Below are 25,974 nucleotides of genomic sequence, written 5' to 3' on the forward strand. Positions count from 1 at the left end.
CCATCATCATTCACTCAGCCCATAAACAGAAGAGACTGTCTGCTGATCCCTGACAGCTCAATATTATCTTATCACCATCCCTGCAGTCAGGGGCACGCACACAGACACACACACACACACACACACACACACACACACACACACACACACACACACACACACACACACACACACACACACACTCTTGTTTGTGCTGTGCATTGTACTCTCTCTCTCTCTGGAGTCAAGAGCAGTGCACTGATCCACGGCTCGTGCATGAGAACCACCAGCAGCCGGTCTTCCCTCAGTTGACCCCAGATTATTCAATGTCTCCCTGTGCATTCCAGACATGTTGCTCTTATCAAGGCACCGTTTCCTTGCCAGAACTATACGTATTCATGATCACAGATAGAGAGAGAGAGAGAGAGGGCAGTGCAGGGCGAACAAAAGGAGGAGAGCGGGTGGTCTGGTGATTAGAGGAAAAAACATGTCCAGATATTTATACTCACAGACTGAGTTGCGTGACATTTGAGGGTAAGAATGGCGAGTAAATGTTGTTGATTTTTTGGTATTAATGAAAGAAGCATCGCAGTAATTAACAGCGGTGGGGTCACCAGGACGTGGTCTGTTTAGATAAAGATAATGACTGTGGTTTCCAGGCATGTGACTTGGCTTCAGACTGTGTCCTCGTTATATATCAGAACACAATATACATCTGGGGCGGGTCGAGATAAACAGGCAGATACACGACTTGTCTTTTTCCACTTTCTATACCAGTGCCAGAGAGCGTTAGCCTTGGCCGTGTGCCCATCTAGTGTTCTGTGAACTTCATTTGGAAAAAGTTGGAAAAGGTCATACCACTCTATTGAATGGATGATAAATATGAATCTAGAGCCAGGAGACAAATTTTTATCATTTTTACCTTTTCAGTTTCGCCATTATTCACAACCTGCGAGTCAATAGTAGGATTTGGGGATTTCTGTACCTCTGGACAGGGTCCGGCTCTTTCCTCTTGTTTCAATGCAGTGCTATTTATTTTCACTACAGGTTTCACATTACATACATTGAAAGTCTTCACTTATATGAACACATGAGAAATTGTATTTAAAGTCCTTGATCACACGAAAAAGTTGAAATACAGAAATGATCTTTGGATTTAATGGTTCAGTTAAGTTGCAGACACTAAACTTATAGAACCGTGTCAATATCAAACTAATCAGAGGGGGGGTGGGTATTTTACTCAAATAAACTTGCAGGTTGAGGTCTGTGATGATTCTTTGTGTTTCCAGGTGATTTGTCAGAGCAGATAGCGACGAGTCGAGTCGTTTCCCTGCGTGTCATCCTCTCTCTCTGACAGAAGCAGCGGTCGAGTGAAATGAAAACGTCACATTTAAAAAGATACAAACTGAAATATAGACGTCCAGCGATGAACCAAAAAAAAGTACTTTTGTTCTAAAGTCTCCATCTATATGACCCAACACGTCTTTTTTAAAATCTTTATTAGACTTTTTTATTTTCAGCCCTGCCCTCGTCTCGACGTCAGTAAGATGCCTCTGTGACCTCTCCTCCAAAAACATGAACTCAACATCCTCCCTGTTCTTACTGTGTGTGAATCCTCATCCTGACAGAGCATCTCATCCGTTCTGCACCAGACCAAACTCTCCTGTTTTCTTAGTAAACTGCTCCCACCCCTGGTTGAGCGGTGGAACTGCCGGGGGAAGTTAAATCCAGGGCGATGAGGGGTAGAAGAGAAAAGTAAAACAGGATAAAGACAAGCCACACGTTGTGTAATTTAAATCCTCATTTCAATGTGAACAATAATGGCTCTGGATCACAGGGTAGGTGAGCTTTGAAGGGTTTTTTATGCCGGCTCTGAACGAGGGAGTGTTTACTTATCTCCTGGGATGAAACAAATTAAAGTTAGAGACACTCGTTTCTCTGAGGGACTTCAAGGTTCTGCTGTTTTAATTAACGCGTGTGTGAGTGTGTGTGTGTGTGTGTGTGTGTGTGTGTGTGTGTGTGTGTGAGAGAGAGACTTGTATTCTCTGTGATCTTGTGATTTGTTCTAAAAATACCTCGTGCCAACAATTTCTCAGATGTGATTTGTCTGTGAAGCCACAATCTGTCGCTTGTTTTTTTCCCTCAACCTGGGAATCAGGTGATGTGTTTGCTGTCCACGCTGACATTTAGCACTTATTCAACACAACTATCATTTCACACAAAACACAAACATAACATTTTGTGTGAAATGCTCGGTTTCCTCTTCCAGGGAGGTTTTCGTTGCCGTTTGTGTGTGTGACTGTCGACAGGATTACACAAAAACTACTGGACTGATTTTCATGAAACTTGGTGGAGGTGTAGGCGAAGGAAGAACCCAGTGGATTTTCTCTCACTTTGTTGAAAGCTGCTTTCAGACATGCACTGAGATCTTCCGGAGGGTGAGAGCACAAATCTCAGAGTCAGATGCTATGGAAATTTTCAGGAACCTTTCCTGGAAATGTCTGGGAAATGTCCAAGTGAGCCCATGTGAGGATACAGATGGTGCATTTGCAAGTGAGGGGACATGTTAATTGCCAAGAAACTGGAAGAATACAAATATCTCAGGATGAAAAACTGGTGCCATACATACTTAGAAGATGCAGATGAAGAAGTCAACTTTGTAAGGCAATGAAATTTGAGACTGGCCACTGTAAACAAAGACCAACAAACACTAATTTCCACATCTCCTGCTGCGTTCTTCATAAACTTCTCCAGACAGTTTACTGAGTTGATGTCCGAACAGCAGCTTTAACGTTGCCAGATATGTTGGGATTGGTGATATTTTCACTTATTTCTCAGGGAACAACTCATGACATATCAAATCAGACATATTTAGGGAACTGATATCTATGAGTGTGTGAAATTAGAGTTTTTACAGCGTCCTCCAAGGCTAAAGATCCTCTATCGTTAAGTCTTTCCACAGCCAAGTGTATCAACATAAGCTACTTGATGTTGTTCACTTCTTCTCTAAAAGCATCCAGAACCCTGCAACACTAAACTGACAACATGATGAAACACACAAACAAACACACACTCTTGAGTTCCCCACACGCTTCCTCTTATAGCAGCAGGTCAGGGTGTTTCACATGCAGCTCATCATCGTCAGCTAACGAGAGGAAACCTGCAGAGACGAGGCCGGGAGGCACAAGGGGAGAAATGATAAAAAGAGAGCAAGCGAGCAAAGGAACGCCAATAAAACCACGTGTGTATCGTTGTGTTTCATGTTAAATGTGGAAAATCATTCTTTCAGCCAAGTCAACCTTTTTAATGAAACGACAAAAAGAGGGAAAGAGTTTGACTTTCTGGTTCCTTCCTCTGATCCTGTGAAGGAGGGACACCTGAGCTCTGCAGCTCTGTTTGTGCGTTCACTTACTTTGTAAACTCATTTATTAAACCGGTGATTAAGACCTGGATTAAAGCCGACACATACCGTAGGTCGTGTTTGTTTTCATTAGAGCCGGTTATGTAGCTGCTTGGCTAATTATGATGAAGCGTTCGGAAGCTTGAATTTGCCGTCGCAACAGTTGACTTTGCAAATTTGTGCAACGTGGCGAGGGAAAGAATCTCAGAGGAACGTGACAGATCCTCAACGACACGGCCTGAAGGAACTTTAAAAGAGAAACTCGTCAAATAATTCATCAGAGTGAAGCCTCGTTGAGTCATTAGAATGGAAAACTGAATAATTCTTGTCTCAAAACAACAACAACACTCGACCGTGATTTTTACTTTCCTCATATTTTTACGACTCGTATTACAAGATCATGTTTTCTCACTTTTATTAAATATAACCAGAGATGTTAGCATGTGAGATTTGTGTTAGTTCACACTGCTTTAACTAACCACAACCCCCGAGTCTAATGTTTCTTGTGTGTGTAACTATGAAGGCTACAAGTTATTGTGAACAAATCTAACTTTTAAATATACTGATTGGTCAGAAATGCTACTTTACCTGCTGGAAAATTACACAGCTCCTCATTTTCAGTCCAATCAGAGCCATTAAAAAAAAAGGTTGTTCCGGATTAAGGACATGTTTTAATGCACATATTAAAACTCTAAGGAACTATATTGTGAGGCTCCGTGATGCCTCGTCCCCGGGTTTTCAGCAAAGCAGGCATTTTCTTGGACCCCCGAGCCGATAGGGGGCCCCCCCGAGATTCACCATAATGAATTGTTGTTGCCTTGGACTAGTTACCATGTTCTGAATGTGTATGTTCTATGTGTCTGGAGGTTTGTACTCAAACTTTTAATACATTGCTGTTATTTATGTGTCTGCATCGTTTTTATTTTGATAATAAAAGATAATTTTGACGACATGAACAATGTGTTTCTTGGGTTTGATATGGCTCAGTGTAGCCCTCCCCCCTAACCGGCTTCCTTTTGCCTGGGGCCCCCAAACTCCCTGTGAACACTCCTGTCTAGAGTTGACTCTCTCTTTAAACGTCTCTGAGCCTCATGCGGTTCAGGACTGACTCAGATTCGAACAGTGGGGTTTATCTCAGTGCCTCTGTGTCAAAGTGAGTGATCAGTGTGGGAGGAAGTGTGGCAGCTGCATTTAGACCCACGGAGGAACGAGTGTGTGACTCTGCTTTATTCAAATGATGTGCAGAAATGAACATCATCATTTTGTCGGTGGGGTGCGGCTGAGTGCTGAGCTGTGTCTGACAGTTAGGATGTGAACATAATCAGAGCCGAGTCCCACCCTGCAGAGCATCTGCTCTCTCACAGAGCAGCCGTCTCTCTGTGATCTCTGTTTGTTACTGTTCTCTCATTTCACTGAGCTGCTGCTGCTGCTGCTCCCTGCGTCCTGTTCTGTTACAGGAACACTTTCAACAGAAATAAAAAAACAGGATGAATTCAGATACAACTGGAACGTTTGATAAGATGAAACTTGTCCTATTTGTGATGAAAGACAGGGACTGACCTACATTTTAATTCCACCTTTTAATTATATAATGAAATATGTTTCATACTATTTCTGACTCTGCATTCATTTGGCAGTTTTGCATTAAAATATAATTGTGTCCAAACTCTAAAAGACTACAACTGAATACAAATTTGATAAATTCACTTATTAAGTAAACATCACTTATTTACCACTCATCATATCTCCTGTTTTTTTATGCTGCGTGTTGCGTTGTGAGAAAACACATGACAACAGCAATTTGGAGCAATTTTCCTGTGAATGCAAGAATTTTAATCATAATTTGTTTTATTCCGGTATGAAAGTGCTGCACACTGAATAACATCTTCAAATGTTCTTCCGTTATTGATCAGTCTGTCTCTTGTTTTATCAATACAACATTTTTATTTGTTTATGAACAAAACAAAACTCAACACAAATGTAAAAAGAGAAAATCAGCAAATCCTCAGAGAATATTTGCAATTTTTTTTCCAAAAATGACTGAAATTAATGATTGAAATACAAATGGTCCATTTTTATATAATCAAAATAACATGGGGAAATTACAGCTGTTTGTGTGTGTGTGTGTGTGTGTGTTTCCTGGTGACAGTCAGGAGTAAATACTTTGGGCTCTTTGCAGGATTCAGTTTAATGAAGAAATAAATAAATGAACAGTTCCTGATTTTGGATTAAAATCTGACTTTTTATCCTCATCCTGTGTCAAACAATCTGGCAGCAACAGAGTCAGTTATTAACGACGCCAAGTAGGTTATGTCCACGAAACCTGGTGGAAGGACGGGAAACCGGCCAAGACAAGAACCCATTCAATGTTTTTGACAAATTTCCCAAGTACATTCCCGAGATATATTTATGAGAATAATATTTATGAGTGTGTGCAATTTGCTGCAGCAATTGGGTGCTAATTTACTTTAATATTTTATCAATAATTTCTTAAAAGGAAAACAATGTATACCGTTTGAAAAGTTTCATATTGTTGAGACAAAAATATCAGGTAAAGCTTCTTCACCAAATTCAAATAAAAAGCAAATGGATGTGTCACATAACTATTTTTTCACCAAGTTTGCCGGTAATATTGTTCTGCTGGTAGTCAAAGTGTTTACTTGTGGTTATGTCAACACCATCTCACCGAGACAACGAGGGTAAAGCAAAGCATTTTATTGCAAGTATTAGTCAAAGATACACTTCAAACTGAAGCAAAGCAACACTAAAAGGCCAACATCCTGTAAGAGAGGGTTACAAAAGAAACACATTGAAAACTGAGAGGAATCGAGCTGTTGGTACAACAGAGCTGCTGCGACGTGGGCTAACATGGACCGAGACATGGATCATCCGGTGGTGAAGGTTCGCTGTTCTTTGCTGGTGCCTCACTCAGACGTATCAGAGCCTAAGATCTTTATTTTGGAATAACACTGACACAAGAGTGATGCTACATTAACAAAAGAAGTAATATGACGATCAGCGTGCACAGAAGATCCTTGGCCGCTGTCAAGTATCTGTCTTCAAAACCATGGTGTGAACACGAGGGAAAACAAAGCAGCGTCAGGAGCCTAATCTCTTCTGCAGTATTTGGTTCGTACTTGTTACTGGAATGCTGATGGGATGAAAAACGGGTAAAACGTATGATCACCGTGGGAGTAAACATGACCGTAAACATTTATGCACCAAAATGTATTTGGCTTAAATGGGCGAAGGGGCCTGTTTGCTTTGGAACAGGACTGACAACACTCAAAATGTCCATGTCTCTGATCCTCCGATGGGGCGAGGGACGACCAACAGAAAAAATGAAAATAGAAAATAAAAATAAAATAAAAAGACAAGATCAGCAATTCATCACAACACAGTTCATCCTTGGTTCATTGTACAGGCACAGGTCTCTGTAATCCAGCACACTGGTCAAACCATCTGAAAATACCGTTCTTTGGATTTGCAGAAAAACCCGATAAGTTTTCCAACAGCACATGAAAAGTGTAGAAAAGTCATATTAGCACATGTTTTCAAGTCATTCGGAACGTTCATGTTGATGGAACAAATGCCAAGAATTGTTTCCAAATACGTTTGACTCAGACCTGCTTCTGTTCTGACATCATGACGAGTGGGACAGAGCGATTCTTCCAAAAGGCTTCAGACGCCTCAGAGTTCACTGGGATGTTTAGTGGTTTACATGAGTAGTGATGAGGGCGCCGATCGGGGGGGGGGGGGCAGAACGAGTGCGTGGGCTTGTTTTGTCAGTGGGCCTGCACCCGACGAGGTCACACAGGAATATGAGGATTAGGAAAGAACGCACGTAAGGCTGAGGTGTGTCATTTCTCGTGGAATGAGACCTGTTCGTGCTGTAAAATGTTCTGGCACAAGAAAAACAAAACGAGGAGACGAAGGAAAGAAACGAAGCCAATGCTAAAAAAAAAAAATTCACCATAATCTGTAAGAATTACGCCTTTTCTAAAAGTTTCTAAATGTCCTTCCTCCCCCACCCCCACAGTTTCATTTCACGCTGTCCCACCTGCCCTTGTACTGGCTCGGGCATTGGACATGGCTAACGTACCAGCTAGCAGCTTGGGATGAAAGGAAGAAAACAGAAAAACAAAAAGAGTCAGCGTCAACACCCAAAGTCAGTGTGGTACAGAAATGGTTCCCCTTCATCATCAGAGATGAAGCGGCAGCATGTGGGGGGGGGGGGGGGCGGCGTTCAACCTTCTCAGGTGGTAGAAGAAGAGTGAAGGAGGGGGAGGAATATTTAGAAAAAGGAGGAGGAGGAGGGAGAGACTCAACCACTCGACTTCTTTTCGTCCAATCCACCTCCTGCTTTTCCTCCCCCTCCATATTGTTGTGCTTACGTGTCGAGGAGGATAAGGCGTCAACATGGAGGGGGAGGGGCTAAAGGCCTCGTCCTCCTGGCTCCGCCCCCACCATGCTGCAATATGATGCGGAGACTCCAGCCGCTTTAAAACGCACTGTCAATAAATACACCATAAAATATTCCGCATTTATATATTTCATATATATATATTTCATATATATATTTTTAAAGAACAACACATTTAAATAGGACAACAAAATAAAAGTCGGCTCAAAGAACAATTTTTCAAAATCGGATAAGTGTTAAGACAAAAACAGAATATTTTTTTTACAGTTATACTCATTTTGACTCTAAAATAGTTACGTATAAGAATATCGCAATCAGGCATTACTCAAGCATTATATGTCATAATAAAAGCAATTTGCAGTTTTTCTTTCATGTAGTATAACATATGCAGCATACCAAGGTAAGTGAGGTGCAGTGTTTTGTATTTTTTTTTTTTTTATTTGAGATATCTTGTAATAGAAAGATTTCAACCCCCCTGGACTGAAAAGGTTCCCACAGAACTACAGACCACCGTCGGTTTTCAGTCGACACACGAGCGGCTCAAGACGGGGGAACTACCGGGCACAGGTTCCCTCCATCCGGGGCAGGATACATGGCAGGGCACTGCGCTGAGATGACAGAATGCCAGGGGCTGTTACCAGGGCTGGGCATCGAGAGGAGAGGTTCAATACTGACACTGGTTCTGCCGATTTCTCGTAGAAAATGAAACTTGTTTTTTCGGTCATTCATGCTTTTTTAAACAGATTCAAATCCTGCGTATGTTGCTTTTCCTTAATAAAAATGCCCTTCAAGAAGAAAACCTTGATTCCTCAGTGCAAAAAAAAAAATCTACTGTAAAAAGTTCTGGACTTTTGACGCCAAAACTTTGTGAGGCGCTGCTATTTGACACCCAGCCCTGTGGTCGTAACAGTGTCGAGTGGTTCCACAGGGAAAACCACCACACCAGAGCAGGCTGACTAAACCGAGCCAACAACAAAGTCACAAGAGCATGAGGCACACTTTTAATGACCGACTGCTGAACACACACACACACACACGCACACGCACACACACACACGCATCCCTTCGACTCCTCATGTACACCGAGGTCTGGATCCGCTCCTCCTCCTCCCCGAGCGGGAGGAAGAAGGGGGACTGGAGGGAGTGGAGATTGAAAACTCTTGGCTATGTGTCTATAGTGAGAGTGGCAGTCTCTATAAAGTGCTGTGCTATGTTTGTCATCCGAGGGCCGGGCCGCGTCACGCCACGCTAGTGTGACCCCCCCACCCACCCTCACCCACACCTACACACATTCCACTGTACCAACGACACCATTGGTCCAAGACACTAAAATGCACTAGGAAGCGAAAGCTCAACCACAACCATATACTTGGCATAATAATGTCTCCACGTAGGCTTAATGTCCAAATACACGAGTTAGCATTGTCATCTCTAAAAACACAAACATGTACAGTGTGTGTGTAAGATGCAGACATTCCTGCGTTGTGTTCTTGAAAAGGAGATTCTATTTCATTTACATTTCATCTTTCAATTGACAGCACCATCAAGAGGAAAGGCACTTTCTGTGGACTTTTTCTCACTCCATTGCTACTTTCCACCGCAAACACAGAGCAACCAAAATCAGGGCTGTTGGTCGATTTACTCGAAACGGAATACACCTTTTTACTTTGATTTCGTTTTTGAAAAAAGGAGACCTTTTTCTAGAATTTGGTTATTTGTCCGTATAACTAACAATCCCAATTCAGAGCTAAAGGCCACAGCTCGCTGCAAGCTGTGATCCCAGTGTACCTGTTTAACTTCAATCCAATCCAACAAGTCATTTTAATAATAGAACTAGAAGGACAAACAAGGCTGTCGTCCTGCTCTGCAAAAAAACAATCAGCCAAATAAATGATGTCTTCGTATCCCTTCGAGCGTTCACTCCCACAGGCCCCGAATGATTCCGCTCGTGTCGGGTCACTTCTCTACTCGCATTGTATTTGCAAAGCAGAGCCGATGACATTTCAGTTGTACGCAAGGCGAACACATCTGCTATGTAAACATGTGTTCAACTGCCCTAACGAGTGCCGTTCATACGCAAACCGAACATCCATGACAGACAGCGGAGATGGCCGAGTAATAAACGGACTCCAACTCTCACGATCAACCTTCAGACTCGTTCCAACTTCCAACACAACCTGCCACATACCGGCAAAGCCAACACTGACTTAGGCTTTGATTCCAAACACACAAACACACTTGAATTAATCACAGAAGCCACTACGTCGTCCCTCCGCTCCAATCTTTGTTTTCTTCTTTTACGCCTCCCAGGGGGATCGGATCGGGAAAGTACGACCGTGGAATGTAGTCCTCTGACACAGGGGAGTGAATGTTCAGGGAGCAAAGGGGAAAAGAGAGCGACAATGAGATTACAGGCTTTGTCACACCACAGATTTACCGGGAGGCCAGCACGTCATTGTGTTTGCGAGCACATGAAGGGGCCTCGAGTCGAGGAGAGGACTCTGTGGAAAAAGCAACAAGAGGTTGCAATTCCGACTTCAATCCTCCCCTCGAGGCTTTAACACTTAAGGATTGGAGAACTACTGCCCCTTGTTACGGCGCATTTCCATCACGTGTCCTTGAAATGGGTCAGCGACACTTCTCTAAACCACTCGCCCGTTTTCCTTGTTCTCTCTCCACCCTTGATAAAGCAGCAGGCGTCAGCACCAGGTGAAGAAAAGCCGAGAACATTCAGGAGCAGAAGTTCGAGACATTCGCCGACTCTTCTTCTATTCTACGGTTTGTCGAGAGATGTGATGTCTTGATACAAAAGCCTTTCGGAGTTCAGTATATTTCTTCTACGACAAACCCTTAACTGTACACACATCTAAAATAATAAGCATTCGACAAGTTGCAGCTGTTTTTTCCAAATATCAAAGCAAGAGGCAGTTTAAGTCCACGTCCCTATCGATAACAGTATGACAGTCCAAACACACAAGTCACTAGTTTCAACAACCCCACTGTTCACACATACACTTTACATTATACAGTGACACAGGAACAAGTCAACAGTCTATTGCAATAATAAATCTTCGTTATTATACCTTTTTTTTTTTAACCATTACGTATCATGATACATTTATTACTAAGATTAATAATTAGACTACATTGTTTTTTTTTCTGTTAGCAAAAATAAGTGGTGTGCATTACATAATTTAAAATGTACAAATATACTTTCGATCTGGCTTTTTAAAAAGGCTTTCAGACACTAGTGAAATCATGAAGGCTCAAACTCACTGGCTTCCACACTAGAAGGCTCACCTACGAAAGGCAGTCGAATGCAACAGCGGATATAGGACCCTACATTATACCTCACTGTCCAAGAGCACGGCTGTCATTGTACCATTTGCGGATTCTCAACGTTGACCGCAACAACCAAGTCCGGAGCTGCCCGGCCGCACCGGACCCCCCCCTGGCCTTCGCTGAGTGAGGTCTACCATTTTCTACCATTCCCACCTGCTCATGTACAGTCTCCTATAGAGGTTCAGCTTCAGATTCTAATTCAGAATGAGTAGCACCAGGCCTGTGTTCAGTCCCGAAACACACGCTTCTTTTAGTGCAGATTAAAAACAACCCCCCCCCCCCCCGGACGAGCTTCGGGTCGTCAGCGGCGCCGAGGAGCGAGGTGGCGACAGCGATCCAGACAAACAATTCGGATCAGTCAGCTCTACTTCTGCTGCAAAGGTCGGTCACCACTCCGCTCCTCGGCTCCGCTCCGAAGCCAGTCTCAACTGTTGGGCCGGTTCCATGGACAGGAGTTGAACCTCGTTCTGTACTTGGAGGTTTTCTGAAAGAGAGGTTATTGAAAGAATTGGATTATTGAGAGGGCGACTCCGTGCCCATGAACCCGGCCCCTGTTAGGTACAAACACACTGTAGCAGCTGGATCCATATCTGGTGAATATTTAGCAAAAGACAACTCGGCCGGCTTTGCTTGAACGCCGCTCGGAAGCAAAGCCAACAGCTCACACTGCTGTACAGGCAAACATAATAAATATATAGATCTTAGGATGATTTGAATGAGATGTATAGAAAAGTCAGTAGACGGTTGTTGAGAAGAATAAGAGGCATCAGGTGAAACTTTCTTTTTGATTCCTTTACCCACTGAAACAGGATCCCTATAATATTAGGCTGTACAGCTTTTGACCATCGAACACTTAATCTTCCACCAGGCACTTGAATACTACCTCTTTATGGCCTTTAGACTCTTTGCTGCTGTCGGGTGAAAAGCTTTGTTCTCCAAAAATGGGTTAATTCTAAAAGAATTGAGAAAATCAGCCTCATTGGCAAACTGATAATCGGGAATTCTGAAATTATGCCCATTGATGATAAAATATTCTCAAACCGAAGAGGCGCATAAAATCCTTCAATTCAAGTAAAAACATGAAAATCACAAACTGCAGTTGAACCGTTTTGTTTTTTTTTACCCAGTAGAAAAGGCAAAACTCGTAAAACGTGCTGATCAATCATCTCGCAGAGGAGGACAACATGAACGTCTCTAGCAAGTGGCAAACATCTCATCTACCGAGGACTCTCACTTTCAAATGAAATGTGTAACTGTTCTTTTGAGTTGTGTATGTCCCCTAAAATCCTCTTCCCTTCGTTCAACGGATTATTGCACTGGAGGAAACCATCGACATGATCTCTATTAAACCACCATCTCAAACTCAAGAGAGGGAAACGTGAGATAAAGCACTGAGGGAAATGAATGCATGACTACAAGGATTAAAAACATAGGATTACATGTTTAAATGATTAAAAACATAATGTCCATAAAGTAGAAGGAGAAATAACAGTGTTATACTTTAAATAAAAATCCATATATGGCTGCAATTAAGCAATTGATACATCAGCCAATATAAACTGCCCCCGTTTAAATGTGACATCTGACTGATAAAGACAAAACTGATCTAACTACATGATAAAACTTTAAGGGGGCAATTATACCTCGTCGCCAACAGGTGGCAGTGTGCTCAAAAGAACATGGTGCTCCATACATGTAACTGGTGATTTCACACACTTGTGAAAAGTGACAGAAAAGAGAAAACAAGAGGAAAAAATAAGGAAAAATAAAAGTGGCAACTGGCAGGACCTCCGGCCAACTGAAATAGCTAAATTCCACAAGAAATCAAAAAACACGATAGAACAACTCCAGAGTCCGACGCCTCCGTCTCTGCTCCCTCTTTTCAAACACTGGGGAGAATTAACAACAAACTGCAGTGGAACTGGCAGAATGTAAAAGTGCTGCTGCTCAAACTGAATTGAGGTACTATAAATGGCAAAGGAGCAGATTAGTGGGTCGTAAAGAGAGAGACTGTGCGAAAGGAGGGGAAAGGTACAAACAAACAAGAAACACACCCACCAGGCCACGAGTAAAGGTGACGAACAGGAGGGAGGGGGTGATGAAAAGGGGCCTGATGAGGGTGAAAATATACTGGTTGGCTGGTTTAATATTGCATAATAGTGCTGAGTTTCTCTCGTTTGTTTTTAAAGCGACGTTTGCATCCTTAGTCCAGTGTGGGTGTGCCTCCTCCCCTCCCTCCTCCCTGCTCTCCTCTGCACAGTGTCAGGTCCGGATTGACTAGGCGTGTGGGGGGGACTCGCACCTATGAGGACTCCTTGACTGGCAAGCCAGGCGTGCACGGTTGCGTCTGTTTGTGTGTGTGTGTGTGTGTGTGTGTGTGTGTGTGTGTGTGTGTGTGTGTGTGTGTGAAGGGTGGCAATGACTGGGGAGGGTTGGTGGTAGCTCAGGCGAAGTACATGGTCCTCAGGGTGTCGTGGTGAATCTGAACAGCTTTGGCCAGCGCCTGGGGGTCCCGACCGTTACTCTGACCAGACACGTGGCTGCCCTCGGCGCTGCGGAGGGGACGGGAGGGAACCAGTTATGATGGACGACAAACAACAATGGCAGGTGTGCAAGAAAATCTGCTGATATTACACACAACTGCTATCAAAACACAGAAGACACTGTGCTCACTCTCTGCCCTCCTCACCTGTCATGTTCTTTGTCCACCAGATGGTAGCGGGCACGGAAGGCCACCAGGTGGGCGTAGTAGGCTGGCGCAGGGATGGAGACTGAGCGGGTACAGCGCACGTAGGTGTGGCACAACTGGTAGGTGAGCAGCTGGAACTCATCAGCGGTAAAACAATTGTCATCCCACAGTACATGGTAGTGGGAGGGACGACTGGTGCCCTGCAGGAAGACAATTAAGTGACAATATTAGATCATCATTAAGAACCAGATTCAAGATCCAATGCTTCGTTACCAGCTGAGCTGTGAAATTTTATAAGATTGCATCCAACCTTCCCATGATCTAAAAAACATTTTCAGCTGTATTGAAAATAAAAGCTTTCTTATGAAACCTGAAAATGACCAGATTTGGTTCACAGATCTCTCCAGGATTTAACCTTAGATACTTATGAGAAAAAGGAGAAATAAAGAATAAGGTATTTTCTCTAACTATTTCAAACAATGCACAGCCCCTCAACAGCACAGTGTTCAGATGTTAAGATGTTAATGGAGGAGAGTGTGATAAAGCTCAGTCTGAGCAGAGAGGAGAGGAGGTTGGTCTGACCTGTATTCCAGCGTGACTGCAGAGGTAAAAGTCAAACTCGTACGGATGGGTGATGTCCGTATCCACGGTAGTACCAGCGGGAATGTTTCCACTACGTCCAACCTGACAAAATCAAATTAACTTCAGTTAGTCCCTACTAATGCAATTTGACCATTTGTTATTTTCCTACGTTTCACCGTCTGAACCCCGAAACAACTGGAACAGAAAGTGGAAGAAGCAGGAAATGAACAACACAGAACAAATCTTTGATAGCAGTGAAAAAATTATTGTTGGGAAAAGAACTAGTTGATGGCCCGACACAGGCAAAGGTTTACCAAGTGCTTTCCAACCAACCAATTAAAAGCTTAATAGCCCAGAGAGGCTAATACTCCATATGAGAGTGCATGCTCTGAAAATAAGGTTGTTACTGGATAAGTCTTACTCTTGGGACCTTGAGTGCCACTCCAGAGCTCTCGGTTTGCACTGGGCTCTCTAATGCTTTAATCGAAGGTAATTATAGTAGTTAGGAGGGTGAATAGTCCGGTCCAATTGACAACAAAAGGTAATTAAGGAGGCCCATTTCCAGTAGTTAACATGCTGGCAGAGCATGGAGAGAAAAAAAAAAAAAAGAATATGGACTAATACATAACACTCTGGACTGGCTTTAATGGGAGGCATGGCTGTGTGTTTGTGTGCACTGGTTGGGACTCACTCTTTCGTTGCGGTCGGCACAGAAGAGGCGGGTATGGTGGCGTTTTTGTACAACAATGTAGGTGATGCCTGGCTGGTACTCCTTCTCCAGGCTGATACAGGCCTCACGAATGGCCAGCAGCTCATAATACAGCACCTGTGGGAGCCAGAGCAAAAATCAACATGAATGGTTTTATTTATTATTGGACGTCTGGATCTTTTCAGAGAAACAAGCTGAGCAAAAGTAAACTACAGTTCAGCTAGCAGCCACTCGGAGGCGTCATGTCTGCAGAGCAGCCTCAGAGAAACACAGATTTCTAAGATTAAGAGAAAGACGACAGTTCCAACCTCTGACTACAAACAGTCATTTTGTGAAAGAAGAAAAGAAGTAGGCGCTGACCTGTCTGAACTGGCCTTCTGAAACTCCGTCCCTGTAGAAAATGATCCTGGTGGGCTTGTAGCGAGTTGACTTGTAGAACTGGATGAGCAGCTCCCGCACCATGGAGGCCAGGTCCTGGATGACCTCTTGCCTGGGCCTCTGGACCCGTACTGTGGCACAGTACCTGCTGGGGTGAGCGTCCATACTGCCAACCACCTGGAGGAGAAAGAGGAGAGGAGCAGGAGTGAGGGGTGGCAGTGGAAGATTGCGGAGCGGGAGGAAGGACGAGGGCAGGAGAAGGGAACTCAGATAAAAATGCAAATCGAGAGAGAATGTCAGGCAGATAATGAAAAAGAAAAAGACTTACTGCTGCAATCGAAGGCTTCTTCCCGTCTCCCGCAGGTGGATGTGTAACATCTGCTCCCAAGAAGATAACTGGCTGCTGAAACACTGACGGTCTGTCGATTGAGAAACAAAGCAAAACCATGAATTATAATGAAAATACACACATGGAATAATATGTTATTCCATCTGTGCAAATATCATCAGGACAAATTCTCATGTATGTGACAGATATTTATATACCGACACAAATTATTTAAAATTCTTTTAACAATTTAAGCTGTTAAAAGCCAGTTTAAACGAGTGTTACTATCTATGGCATTTGTCTTTTAATGTGGAGGGAGAGAGGATGACTGACCGTTGATGAGGCACCAGGATGTTGTTGATGCCTCCCAGCTTCACGTTGATCTTGAGGCAGAGGTTGGAGAGGGTCTGAGGAGACGTCTTCACCACGTTCTTCACCTGAACACACTGAGTGGCCATGCCGAGGAGGGTGTCTCCCACTCGCTTCACCTCCGCTATGGATGCAAAAAAAAAAAATATGATCATCAAATATATATTTATATTTGGAAATATGTCATCCTTGCAGAAATACTGCACATGTTGTGATGTTGACGTCACTTTTTAAAATATATCCCTCAAAGTGGAGATTTAGAAAAGCAGTGTATTTCTTTTCAAGTCCTACTCAGTGACCTATTTCAAATTTATTGTTAAGGATAAACGACAAGTGCAGTCATACAAGCAAATTTAAAGATTTGATCTGGATCTCACACTCTGTGGAAAAAACATAAACATTAAAAATATATAATGCAATGAACAATATAGATAGAAAGAATATTTTCCAATTCAGTGTATTTAATATGACTCTTATTGACATACAGTGCATGTGGGAGAGAGAATATCACTCTAGCATTCAGTCCAAGAATAGAATCAGTGTTTCCACAGTGTTCAAGACAAAGACATATCTCTACTTTATTATTACGTTTAATTTCCAGCAGTTTTCTCACCGTAGACAGGAGTCTTTCCCGGCAGAATGACGATGATGAGCTGCAACCCGGCGTACGTGTTCTTCAGGTGTCTGAACATGGGCTCCACGCTGTCCGCTCCCTGGGCGTATTTACAGAAACATGGCTGACCTTGGATTGGCATCCCGGCATCCTTCGAGATTTTACGTAGCTGGTCCGTGAAACCCCTGCACGAGGGAGGAAAGGCACAGTGTAAACAGTCAAGAGAATGGTGCTGGTCTCTGTAGTCTAGCTTGGAGAAAATGGACAAAATGAGCAAACATCATAATAACTGGCTATGTCCATCTGCTTGAATAATAGTTTTCTATTTTAAATTTATCCATTTACCCATTTTACCACATTTATTGGCCAAAGATGTTTTGTGCACCCATGCCTGTAATGTGGTTTAGTATTTAGTGTGGTTACATCCATATAAACATCAATTCACATACGTAAAGAACGAGTTGTGATGTCTTAAAATCTAAGAATAAAGTCCGCAGCAGATATTCACTTTTCCCATGAAGCTGTTTTTCCTCTGGATTCAAAAACAAGGAATTAAAGTCAATTTTTCAAAACTTTGCCAGACTACAGATGGGAAAATATCCATTTGTCTAACTGACGTATGATATCTTTATATCATATATGCATTGTTGCTCTGATATTACCTAGTAAAGTTAACTAGTAAGATTATGGAGACAGAAATACACAAGCATCTTGAACAGTATTATAGTGAGAGAGGTAGAACTGTTGGGTGGTTTCAACATTAATCTAAAAAGCATGAATAAATAATCATACTTCAGGATTTCTTCCCGACACTGCCTCTGTGTGGCAAAGCAGGCGATGGCCCACATCTTGATCTCCACCCCGGTGTGGAACTGCTTCCCTCTCATGTCCCACACCCCGTGGCTGGGCGTGGCTACGGTGCGGTTCTGAAACAACATCGCAGTCTCACCTCATATACTCACAATAATGTGGGCAAACATTCGTACTGCTCACAGAACAGAAACACGCACTAACATACACTCTTATAGTCTGAGACATCACCGGCACCACGATCACTCTACATCCACACCAAAATACATTAACACTCAATTTTTTTTAAGACATATTCACACTCTTCAAAAGAAATTACTTCAAGAAACAGTGAATTACAGAAGAAAGTCCCTTTAACTTCAAAGAAAAATGAGAAAGTATCGCAAAGTGTGATGAACAGTGTGATGCACATTGTGATGCACTATGAGATGGAATCTAGAGTGTGTCAGATGTGTGTCATGCTCAGTGTTGTGTGGTATCTGTAACACATGAAATGCACAATAATAATAAAAGTGTGTCCACTCAGACCAGATAAACAGATGTTAATTAACAATGTGGTTCAGTCTCAATAATCTGCTTCTATTGGAAACCGCTTAAATCCACCTCATTAAGTTCAATAAGAAGGATTAACATTAAGCAATTGCTGGAAAGGTTTTGGCAGTATCTGCCATAATGATCGACTGAAAAGACGTTAAGTTTAAAAGCGATCCAATCATGATTTAGGTCATTTTATTTTGTTCAAATAAAATCGTGACAGATGGATAAACCCATTTCCTGCCCTGTTTGAAACTGATAAACAAGGTGCTTTTATTTGTTTTTAAGTTGGAATCAAAGTTTGCACTATGGAGACTCAACCACAAAAAATAACACAAGCCAAAAAAAGGCCGACACCATGAAGGTCAAACAGAAGCCAGTGAGTTAGTTCCCCTCAGAGACATGCGGAGTGAAGGCAGAGGAAGAGGAGAGCGTGTCGGACAAACAGAGAGAATGGGCGTGATTTAAAAGAAGGGTACCATAAAGTGCTCTGTGCTCACCCTGCCGCCGTATTGCAGCATGGGGGCGGGTAGCACTCGCCCCGTCACGTGGGCCATCTCGTCGCGCACTTTGAACTGGAACTCCTGCACGAAGGGGTCGGCCTCGTAGTTGGCACTGCGCACCTGCAAGGGACGCGGGGAAAACGGGAACAGCGTCAGGCAAGTAGCTGATTACAGTACGAGTAAAGATGAATGCAGTGAAGAAGACAAGACATGGGGTTTCTTTTATCTAATCTGTTTGATTACAGGACCAGTTTGACATTAGGCCTATTTGCCTTCTTGTTGAGAGTTCGATAAGAAGAGCTGGAACATTCTCGTATTTGTCCTTTATTGTCAGGTTACAGCCAACAGCTGGTTAGCTTAGCTTAGCATCAAGACTGGAAACAGGGGGAAACAGCTAGCATGGCTCCATCAGTACATGGACAAATCTGAGGAGCAAATCCTCTAATGCACACTAATTAACATGTTATATCTCATTTGTTTATTCCGTACAGAAAATTGCTCCCTGTTCCCGATCTTTATAACAAGCTAATGTGAGATACTTCTGGTCGTAACTGCTCCTTTAAATGCACAGTTGTTGTGAATAACAGTGTCGACTATTGTACATTAGGACAAAATGTGTGTATTGTAAAACAGATTTGTATTTCGCAGTAAACAGTTTATTGTGTAGTATTTTTCTAGAGTGGCAGTGGATTAGGATAAATAAAATGAGAAATTGGTGACATGCCACAGACTGTCAGGTGTCTTCACCCTCATCCAAAAGCAAACATATTACAGACTTAATTATGTCTTTACTGAGAGACACTGCTCATCTGCTTGTTTTGTCCTTTTCTGCCTGTGAACCTGTGCTCCTCCACCCACACGGCTCTGACAGCTTCTAAATGAAAACACCAGCACAGTTGATGTCTGCGATGATTTCCTGTGAGCGAATCCAGTCATTTTACTCCTGAGTGAGGAGATAGGGAGATGTGGTTTAATGCGGTAAAAAAAACAGGTACCACATGTGCACTGCTAATCTGATGGTGGCCAGAGGCAGCCGGTGAACAGCCTGTCAATCTCCCCGTGAGCAATACGCTGCCGGCTCTGCAGCAGCCTCGCACAAATTGAGGTCGTTATGAATCTGGCATTTCTTTCGTTGACCCTGCGTAGCCCTGTAACCATGTAACTGCCAAATGTGATGAACAAGCTCGCAGACGTGCTTCTGTTAACGACAGAAAATGAGAATCTGGGCGAGGTGATTACCAAACAGGCAATTTGATATCAAGATGAGCACCACGGCAACCAGCTGTTGACAAGCCTAGCAACACGGCCATTTCATAGTAACGGCATTGTGGCGTGATGTTCAAATTTAACATCAATGGATACAGGATGAAATATTCCTTGCGGTCGATCCAGGATTTTACTGTGTCATAAATTATTTCAGGATACAAGGACTTTCTTGGCCTGGATTTAGCCTCACGGGCAGCTTTTTGTCTCAGGTGGTTTCCACAGCTGCCTCCTTCACTAGACTGGTAGACCATGACCTTCCAACCTCTATAATCACCATCTGACTGTTGGTGCATGCTTGTGATGGAAATGATTCTTCATGGAGATATTTCAATGGAAATATCAGGATATTATATGAAGCAAAAATAGTATCTTTTGTGTTTTCTGCAACGCATATTTTAACATTTGTTTCAAAAAATTATTTGTAAATTCTAATTTCTTTCCAAATGATCTCATAAGACAAATAACAACAACAGAGAGTGATCAGTTGGTTCTCGTACAGTTATTTATAAATGCTAAATTAGCATAACCTTTACACTTTTATTCGAAGGAGGGCAGTTAAGCTAAATGTGAAAATATGTGAAATGTGTCTACAAACATAAAAGCAACACAATTTTGCATAAAAGAAAAACACTTCATTTTAGTACTTAATGATAAATGGAAGGTTAATAAGTGAGCAAGTCACTGATAAACTAAACTAAATGTTTCCTGTGATTAGTGCCAAGCTAGATGATTCTTCCTGGGAAACTTTGAGAAATTATGAGGAAATAACAGATCTGTAATGTAATGTGTTACCAATATCACTTTAGTATTAAAATGTGTTGTCTCTGACAGAAGAGACCTTGATTCAGCAGGTGTCTCCACAACTCACCAGCCTGCTGATCTCCTCTTGTCGGTCGGGTGCGGAGCGAGCTGTGGCTTTGATCATAGTGGAGGTCTGGTTATCCGTCAGCTTCTTGATGCATCGCTGACCAGCTACAATGTTACACACCTGCATGGAAACAAAGGACAAAGTTTAAACAATGCGTCATGACACATTCATTCGATATAACTTTAATTGTTATTTTACCAGTAAGAGATTTTCTAGGCGGAAGCATTTTTTTCTGCAGTGGATCTGCTTCATATTTATACAGTTGATACACAGACGCACCTGGGAGCTTCCCCCGGATACAGCAGATTTCATCATATTCTGAGTTATGTTTAATAAAAGACCCCACAACAAGAATAACACAAGTCTCTCTCACCTCCAGGGGCAGGTAGGTGTGCTTCTGCTCCTGGCCCACTTGTAGACAGGGTAAATGCGGGTACTTGAGCTGCAGGTTGTACTTCTCTCTGAAGTACTGGGCTACGGTACGCTCCACCGTCTGACCGTTTTCCAACTGCAGAGGGAACCTGCGGACATAAAAAAACACACCTAGCTTTATAGCCATCTACCATAACTTCATAACAATCTATATATCATCAAATTCATTTTCCCAGAGCATTCTAACAGCATATACACACAGACCATTGCCATAGATATGAACCATTTCCTTCTAATGTTTGTACGATGATATAAAAGTAATTTGTGACCTATTCAACTTCGAATGTAGATCCTCATCCACTCAGCTACTTCACTAATAAATGACTAATGTTCAACGCATGCTTATCAGATGACTCCCCCCCCCCCCAACAACCTATCCACACACTCCTCCCAGAGTCTCCTGTTCCCTCTCCCACCCAGATGGCTGACTCACGTTTGATGGCTCGCAGGCCGACGGGTCACGTTGCAGACGCGGTACTTCCTCCGCATGGTTCCACAGTGTGTCACCTCCACCTTCAAACCTGGTGAATAATGCAAAGGGTTGGAGCCGCATTAGAAATGTGTCTGGTTTGGCGTTAAAACACCCCCCCCTTCCTCACATGCAGGGAACACATGGATTCACCTTTGATTTCTTTGGTGAATTTGACCCGGTGCGAGTCGGTGAGAGGGCGGGGCTGCTCGTCTATGTTGTGGATGTCCAGCACTTCACACATGAACTGGATGACAGGCTGGGCCTTGTAGAAGGCAGTGGCAGAAACTGCAACATAGAACGAGGACGAGAGTCATTTAAGACAAACAAAACAACAACATATTATATCATCCTTTCACACAACAGTGAAGAGCAACAACTATTTTTTGTGATGCAACGATGTTACATCACTTTCTGAAGTTACATGATAGCGAAAAACATTTAAACAGCTTTACAAAGTTTACTGGTCATTGTGTTTGGCATTAAACTCAGGATCAGACTGTGAAAGGCCCTGATGATTCCAATAGACCAATTAGGAGTCGACGTAACAGTTACATCACAATAACTGCGCCTGCATGTAGAATGTGGTGCCCTTATATGAACTAAGGTTAAGAAATAATATTAGTTAACGTCGACTTTATTAACATCTGTCTCTTTAAATTATGTTTTATTAAGATTTAAAATAGAGCTCATATTCAGTATCATACTTGACTTTCAATTAAATGTGATCTGGTCACCCACTAGAGGGCAGCACCACGGCAAAAATGCCATCTGATGAATCTTTGGGAGATTGGGGTTTAGTTTGGGGGTTCTGCAAGTCAAGGAGATTTTATAACTGAGACTGAATGAAAACACACATATGGTCTGTTGCTCTGGAGAAGAATGAGAATCTGTAGAGGGGCTGGCAGAGTGGATCCTGAGTCACAGACAGCTCCTTAGTGACTCGTGCAAGCAATCTGTTGTCCAGATAGTTGCTTGAGTCTTTGAGATGCGTTATTGCCCAGTAAATCTCACTTGATTTGTAAGCCATTGTATTTTTACTAATATATACTTCATTAGTCCTATTACCTAAAAGTATGCAGGCGCAAATGTTCATGGATAAGAGCCTTGAAAGTTAAGGCGAGTGCTCAAAAGAAAACCCCAAACTCAGACTTTTACTTGACACATATCAAATAATCCAAGATGTAAAAAGAGAACAGCTACCATTGTAATTTAATATGTGCAAAAACATGTATCACAAAACAAGCCACGGTAGCATAGTAACAATATGTAGTGAGTAATAAGTAACACAGTAGTAATATGGTAACAATATGCTGTCTTATAATATGGATAATGTGGAAATAACCATTATTTGGGAAATGGAATTTAGGTTATCCCTAGAGCCCTACATGATGCCATGCTGAGGAGTTAGAAAACAAGTGCTTTGCAGAAAGCTGCTGCTCTGGTTTGTTGCTGGAGAGCAGACTGGTGGTGACCAATTGATTTCCAAGGATGAGAAGGCGGGAAAGTGAGACAAAGAGAGAATGAGAGGGAAAGATTTAAATAGAGAGGCTTCAAGCACTTGGAGCAAAACAAAAGCTGTCTGAAGGAAATGCTCCACACATCTACCCTCCTGACCCGGGCTACACCCACCAGTCTAACTCATGTAGGCCACACACACACACACACACACACACACACACACACACACACACACACACACACACACACACACACACACACACACACACACACACACACACACACACACACACACACACACACACACACACACACACACACACACACACACACACACACACCTCCGTCTCCACAGCAACCATCCAGTCAGTTCCCATCCAGCAAAGAACCCACCTTCCTCCAAGCTCCTCTATCAATCTCACACAAACACACACGCTCTTGTGCACAGCGGAGCCTCCAACCACCTCCTGCAGTGTGCATATGGTGAAAGACATTCTGCATCTCCCTTCCTGTTACATGTTTTCCACAAATAATAACAGATTGAAATTGTAGCTCACTATTCCAGGTCATTTAACAGATTTTTCTTTTTGCTGACAAGGGGCCCCCGAGCCCGAGCCAATTACCAAAATAGATCTTGAAACATTAACTTTGAATCTGGAAAGCTTCTTCTCAACCAGAGGAACTAGATCCATTCTGACTTTGCTCTGCTTATGAGAAATGTGCTGATGAAAAACTATTGGTTCCCCTGCACAGGTCTCCATAATTTCTAAAAAACATTAATAGAAACCTGAAGACCTTATGTAGCTCCAAACAAATAGTAGCTTTCTCATGAAGTAGACAGTCACATTAAATCTGTGTTAAATTCAGCTATTAAATTTCCTAAAACATAACATCAATGAGAGTAAATTGATCATGCACAAATCTCTAAAAATAGCTGGTTTCACGGAGGCTCCATGTCGCTCTAATCAATGTGTTAAATTATTAAAATCTCATTTCCACAGCTGTAACGGAGAAACAGAGAAAACAATTTCTGAGTGAATGTACGAGAGAAGACAGTTTTATTTTTAAACAAAGATTGAATCACAGAAGAGAACATTGTGAAACCACTACATCTCACTGTGTCTGAAGCAGTGAGCAATAAAAACAACTGTTGCATTAATATTGTTGAAAGCTGTGAGGCCATATCGAGCCACTGGGGAGACATCACAGTAAAAATCGGAGCGAGGCAAACAATGACGATTGGTTCTCACCGTCGATGTTGAGCATCATCTTCCACATGGCGGGCCGCACAGATTGATGGAAGCCAAACCAAACCTCCCTCCCGCCTCCCAGGGGATGGTCATAGCCCTCCGGAGCCGAGAAGAAGGATCGACCCACTGGAGTATACCTGGATGGGGGGAAAGTGACAATAATTACAAAAGAGCTGAGAGAATAAAGAGACAAAAGATATAAGAGTAAACAATCATAGGGAGTGACAACAGTTCAAGAAGAGAAGGAGTTAATGGGGTAAATAGGAAAGGACGCTGGAGAAGACTGGACATGTGATCTTGAGCTGGACTCGGACTACACAAGTTTTAAATTCCAGACCGATTTTGAAATCGAGTTGCGTCACACAGAAGAGTCTTTATTATATTCACACGTCTGAATAACAAGATTAGAAAATAATGGCACATCACACGTTACAGGGTTTTATTAAGAATATTTCTCCAGAGGCAGCGACATATAGAGGATATGTCAGTCATGTGACCTCATGGGGAAGCAGATGTTAACAAAGTGTGATGTGGTGCGACAACTTGCTCCAATGTTAATAAACTAAAGCAGAAGGCTGAACGAGTCTGGATGAGAAAATGGTCAGAGAGACACATCTATTCTACAAGTGCGGATTTTAACAGTTAAATCGTTAACTTGGCCTGTAGTCTGATTTCCCAGCTTTCACATCCTAAATTGAGAATAGAAGTCAATATGTGTTTTACAGTGTCAGATTCAGCAGCTCTTCAATATGGTCTGAAAATACATCTGTGAAATAAATGGGTGTTGACACTGCCTGGACCCATCAACCTCTTATTACTCTGCCCGGGATGAATAATTGTACAATGTTTGTCTCAGTGAAACCTGCATTGTCAATGTGTCAAGATGCCAGTGAAACACTGGGAGCCTGACACCTGCGAGCGGAGCTAAATGCAAGGTGTCGATATATAACAATTTCTAATAATGCTTTGACAAAGGTTTTCATTAAAGCGCCGGTGATATTACGTTTAACGCTGCTCTCGCTGGGGCTTAGAGTGATATCGAGTGAAGGATTGCACGAGGTCAAGTATGAAGCTGAGCCCATATAAGCTGCGTTTGATTTCCGTTGGGATCAGAGAGCTGATATTGACGCCACTGTGACAAAACAAATAAATAGTGTTTGCTATAAATTGAACAGGGATCGTTTTTTACGACGTGTTTGACTCAAGAGGGAGGTGGGGAAAGCAGAGTATCCTTGACATTATTAGTTCTTTAATGGTCATTCTAAAACATTAACATTTTCTATTTAGGCCCAAGTGTCATTAAGAGGGTGAACTACTAAGACGTATGTAATCTTTATGGAAGATAAAAACATCAGCTCACTTCATGGATGGCAGGTGTCGCAGGACCACGTCCACTGCATGGACAGGGTTGGTGCTGATGGGTTTGTCCAGCTCGAGAGGCTCAGGCATGCTGCGGCCGGTCAGCACCTCATGGAGCATGTGCCAGCTGACCAGAGACACAAACTTGATGGACACCTTGAAGGGACGATCTTTCCCTCCCTCACCTGGTAGAGTGACATCCAGGTCCAC

The 25,974-nt window shown here is 42.7% G+C and overlaps 2 protein-coding genes across 7 annotated transcripts in view; one reads left to right on the forward strand and one right to left on the reverse strand.

Moving 5' to 3' along the window:
• LOC117777400 (hemicentin-1-like) overlaps positions 1–25,974 on the forward strand; it is a 1,765,934-nt gene that overhangs the window by 502,578 nt on the left and 1,237,382 nt on the right. The gene's annotated exons all lie outside the window — the stretch shown is intronic.
• Positions 7,951–25,974, reverse strand: part of LOC117777407 (protein argonaute-3) — a 34,336-nt gene continuing 16,312 nt past the window's right edge. The window contains exons 4-21 of one of the 6 annotated variants that reach the window (XR_004616599.1): positions 25,766–25,974; positions 24,406–24,542; positions 21,848–21,982; positions 21,659–21,746; positions 21,167–21,314; positions 20,794–20,913; positions 18,636–18,779; positions 17,831–17,869; positions 17,605–17,738; positions 16,813–16,997; positions 16,164–16,323; positions 15,831–15,921; positions 15,485–15,679; positions 15,107–15,241; positions 14,416–14,517; positions 13,834–14,033; positions 13,538–13,696; positions 7,951–13,495 (exon numbers count right to left, since the gene is read on the reverse strand). Coding sequence is in view for 4 of the 6 variants with exons in the window: in XM_034612174.1 (XP_034468065.1) it covers positions 13,588–13,696; positions 13,834–14,033; positions 14,416–14,517; positions 15,107–15,241; positions 15,485–15,679; positions 15,831–15,921; positions 16,164–16,323; positions 16,813–16,997; positions 17,605–17,738; positions 17,831–17,869; positions 18,636–18,779; positions 20,794–20,913; positions 21,167–21,314; positions 21,659–21,746; positions 21,848–21,982; positions 24,406–24,542; positions 25,766–25,974 (2,331 nt within the window). In the remaining 2 variants the exon portion in view is untranslated. Of the gene's footprint in view, positions 13,697–13,833; positions 14,034–14,415; positions 14,518–15,106; positions 15,242–15,484; positions 15,680–15,830; positions 15,922–16,163; positions 16,324–16,812; positions 16,998–17,604; positions 17,739–17,830; positions 17,870–18,635; positions 18,780–20,793; positions 20,914–21,166; positions 21,315–21,658; positions 21,747–21,847; positions 21,983–24,405; positions 24,543–25,765 lie in introns of all 6 variants that reach the window. The other 5 variants (XR_004616598.1, XM_034612175.1, XM_034612174.1 and 2 more) reach the window with 5 other exon arrangements.

This window comes from Hippoglossus hippoglossus, chromosome 16 (genome assembly GCF_009819705.1).
Source record: "Hippoglossus hippoglossus isolate fHipHip1 chromosome 16, fHipHip1.pri, whole genome shotgun sequence".
NCBI classification, from domain to species: Eukaryota; Metazoa; Chordata; class Actinopteri; order Pleuronectiformes; family Pleuronectidae; genus Hippoglossus; species Hippoglossus hippoglossus.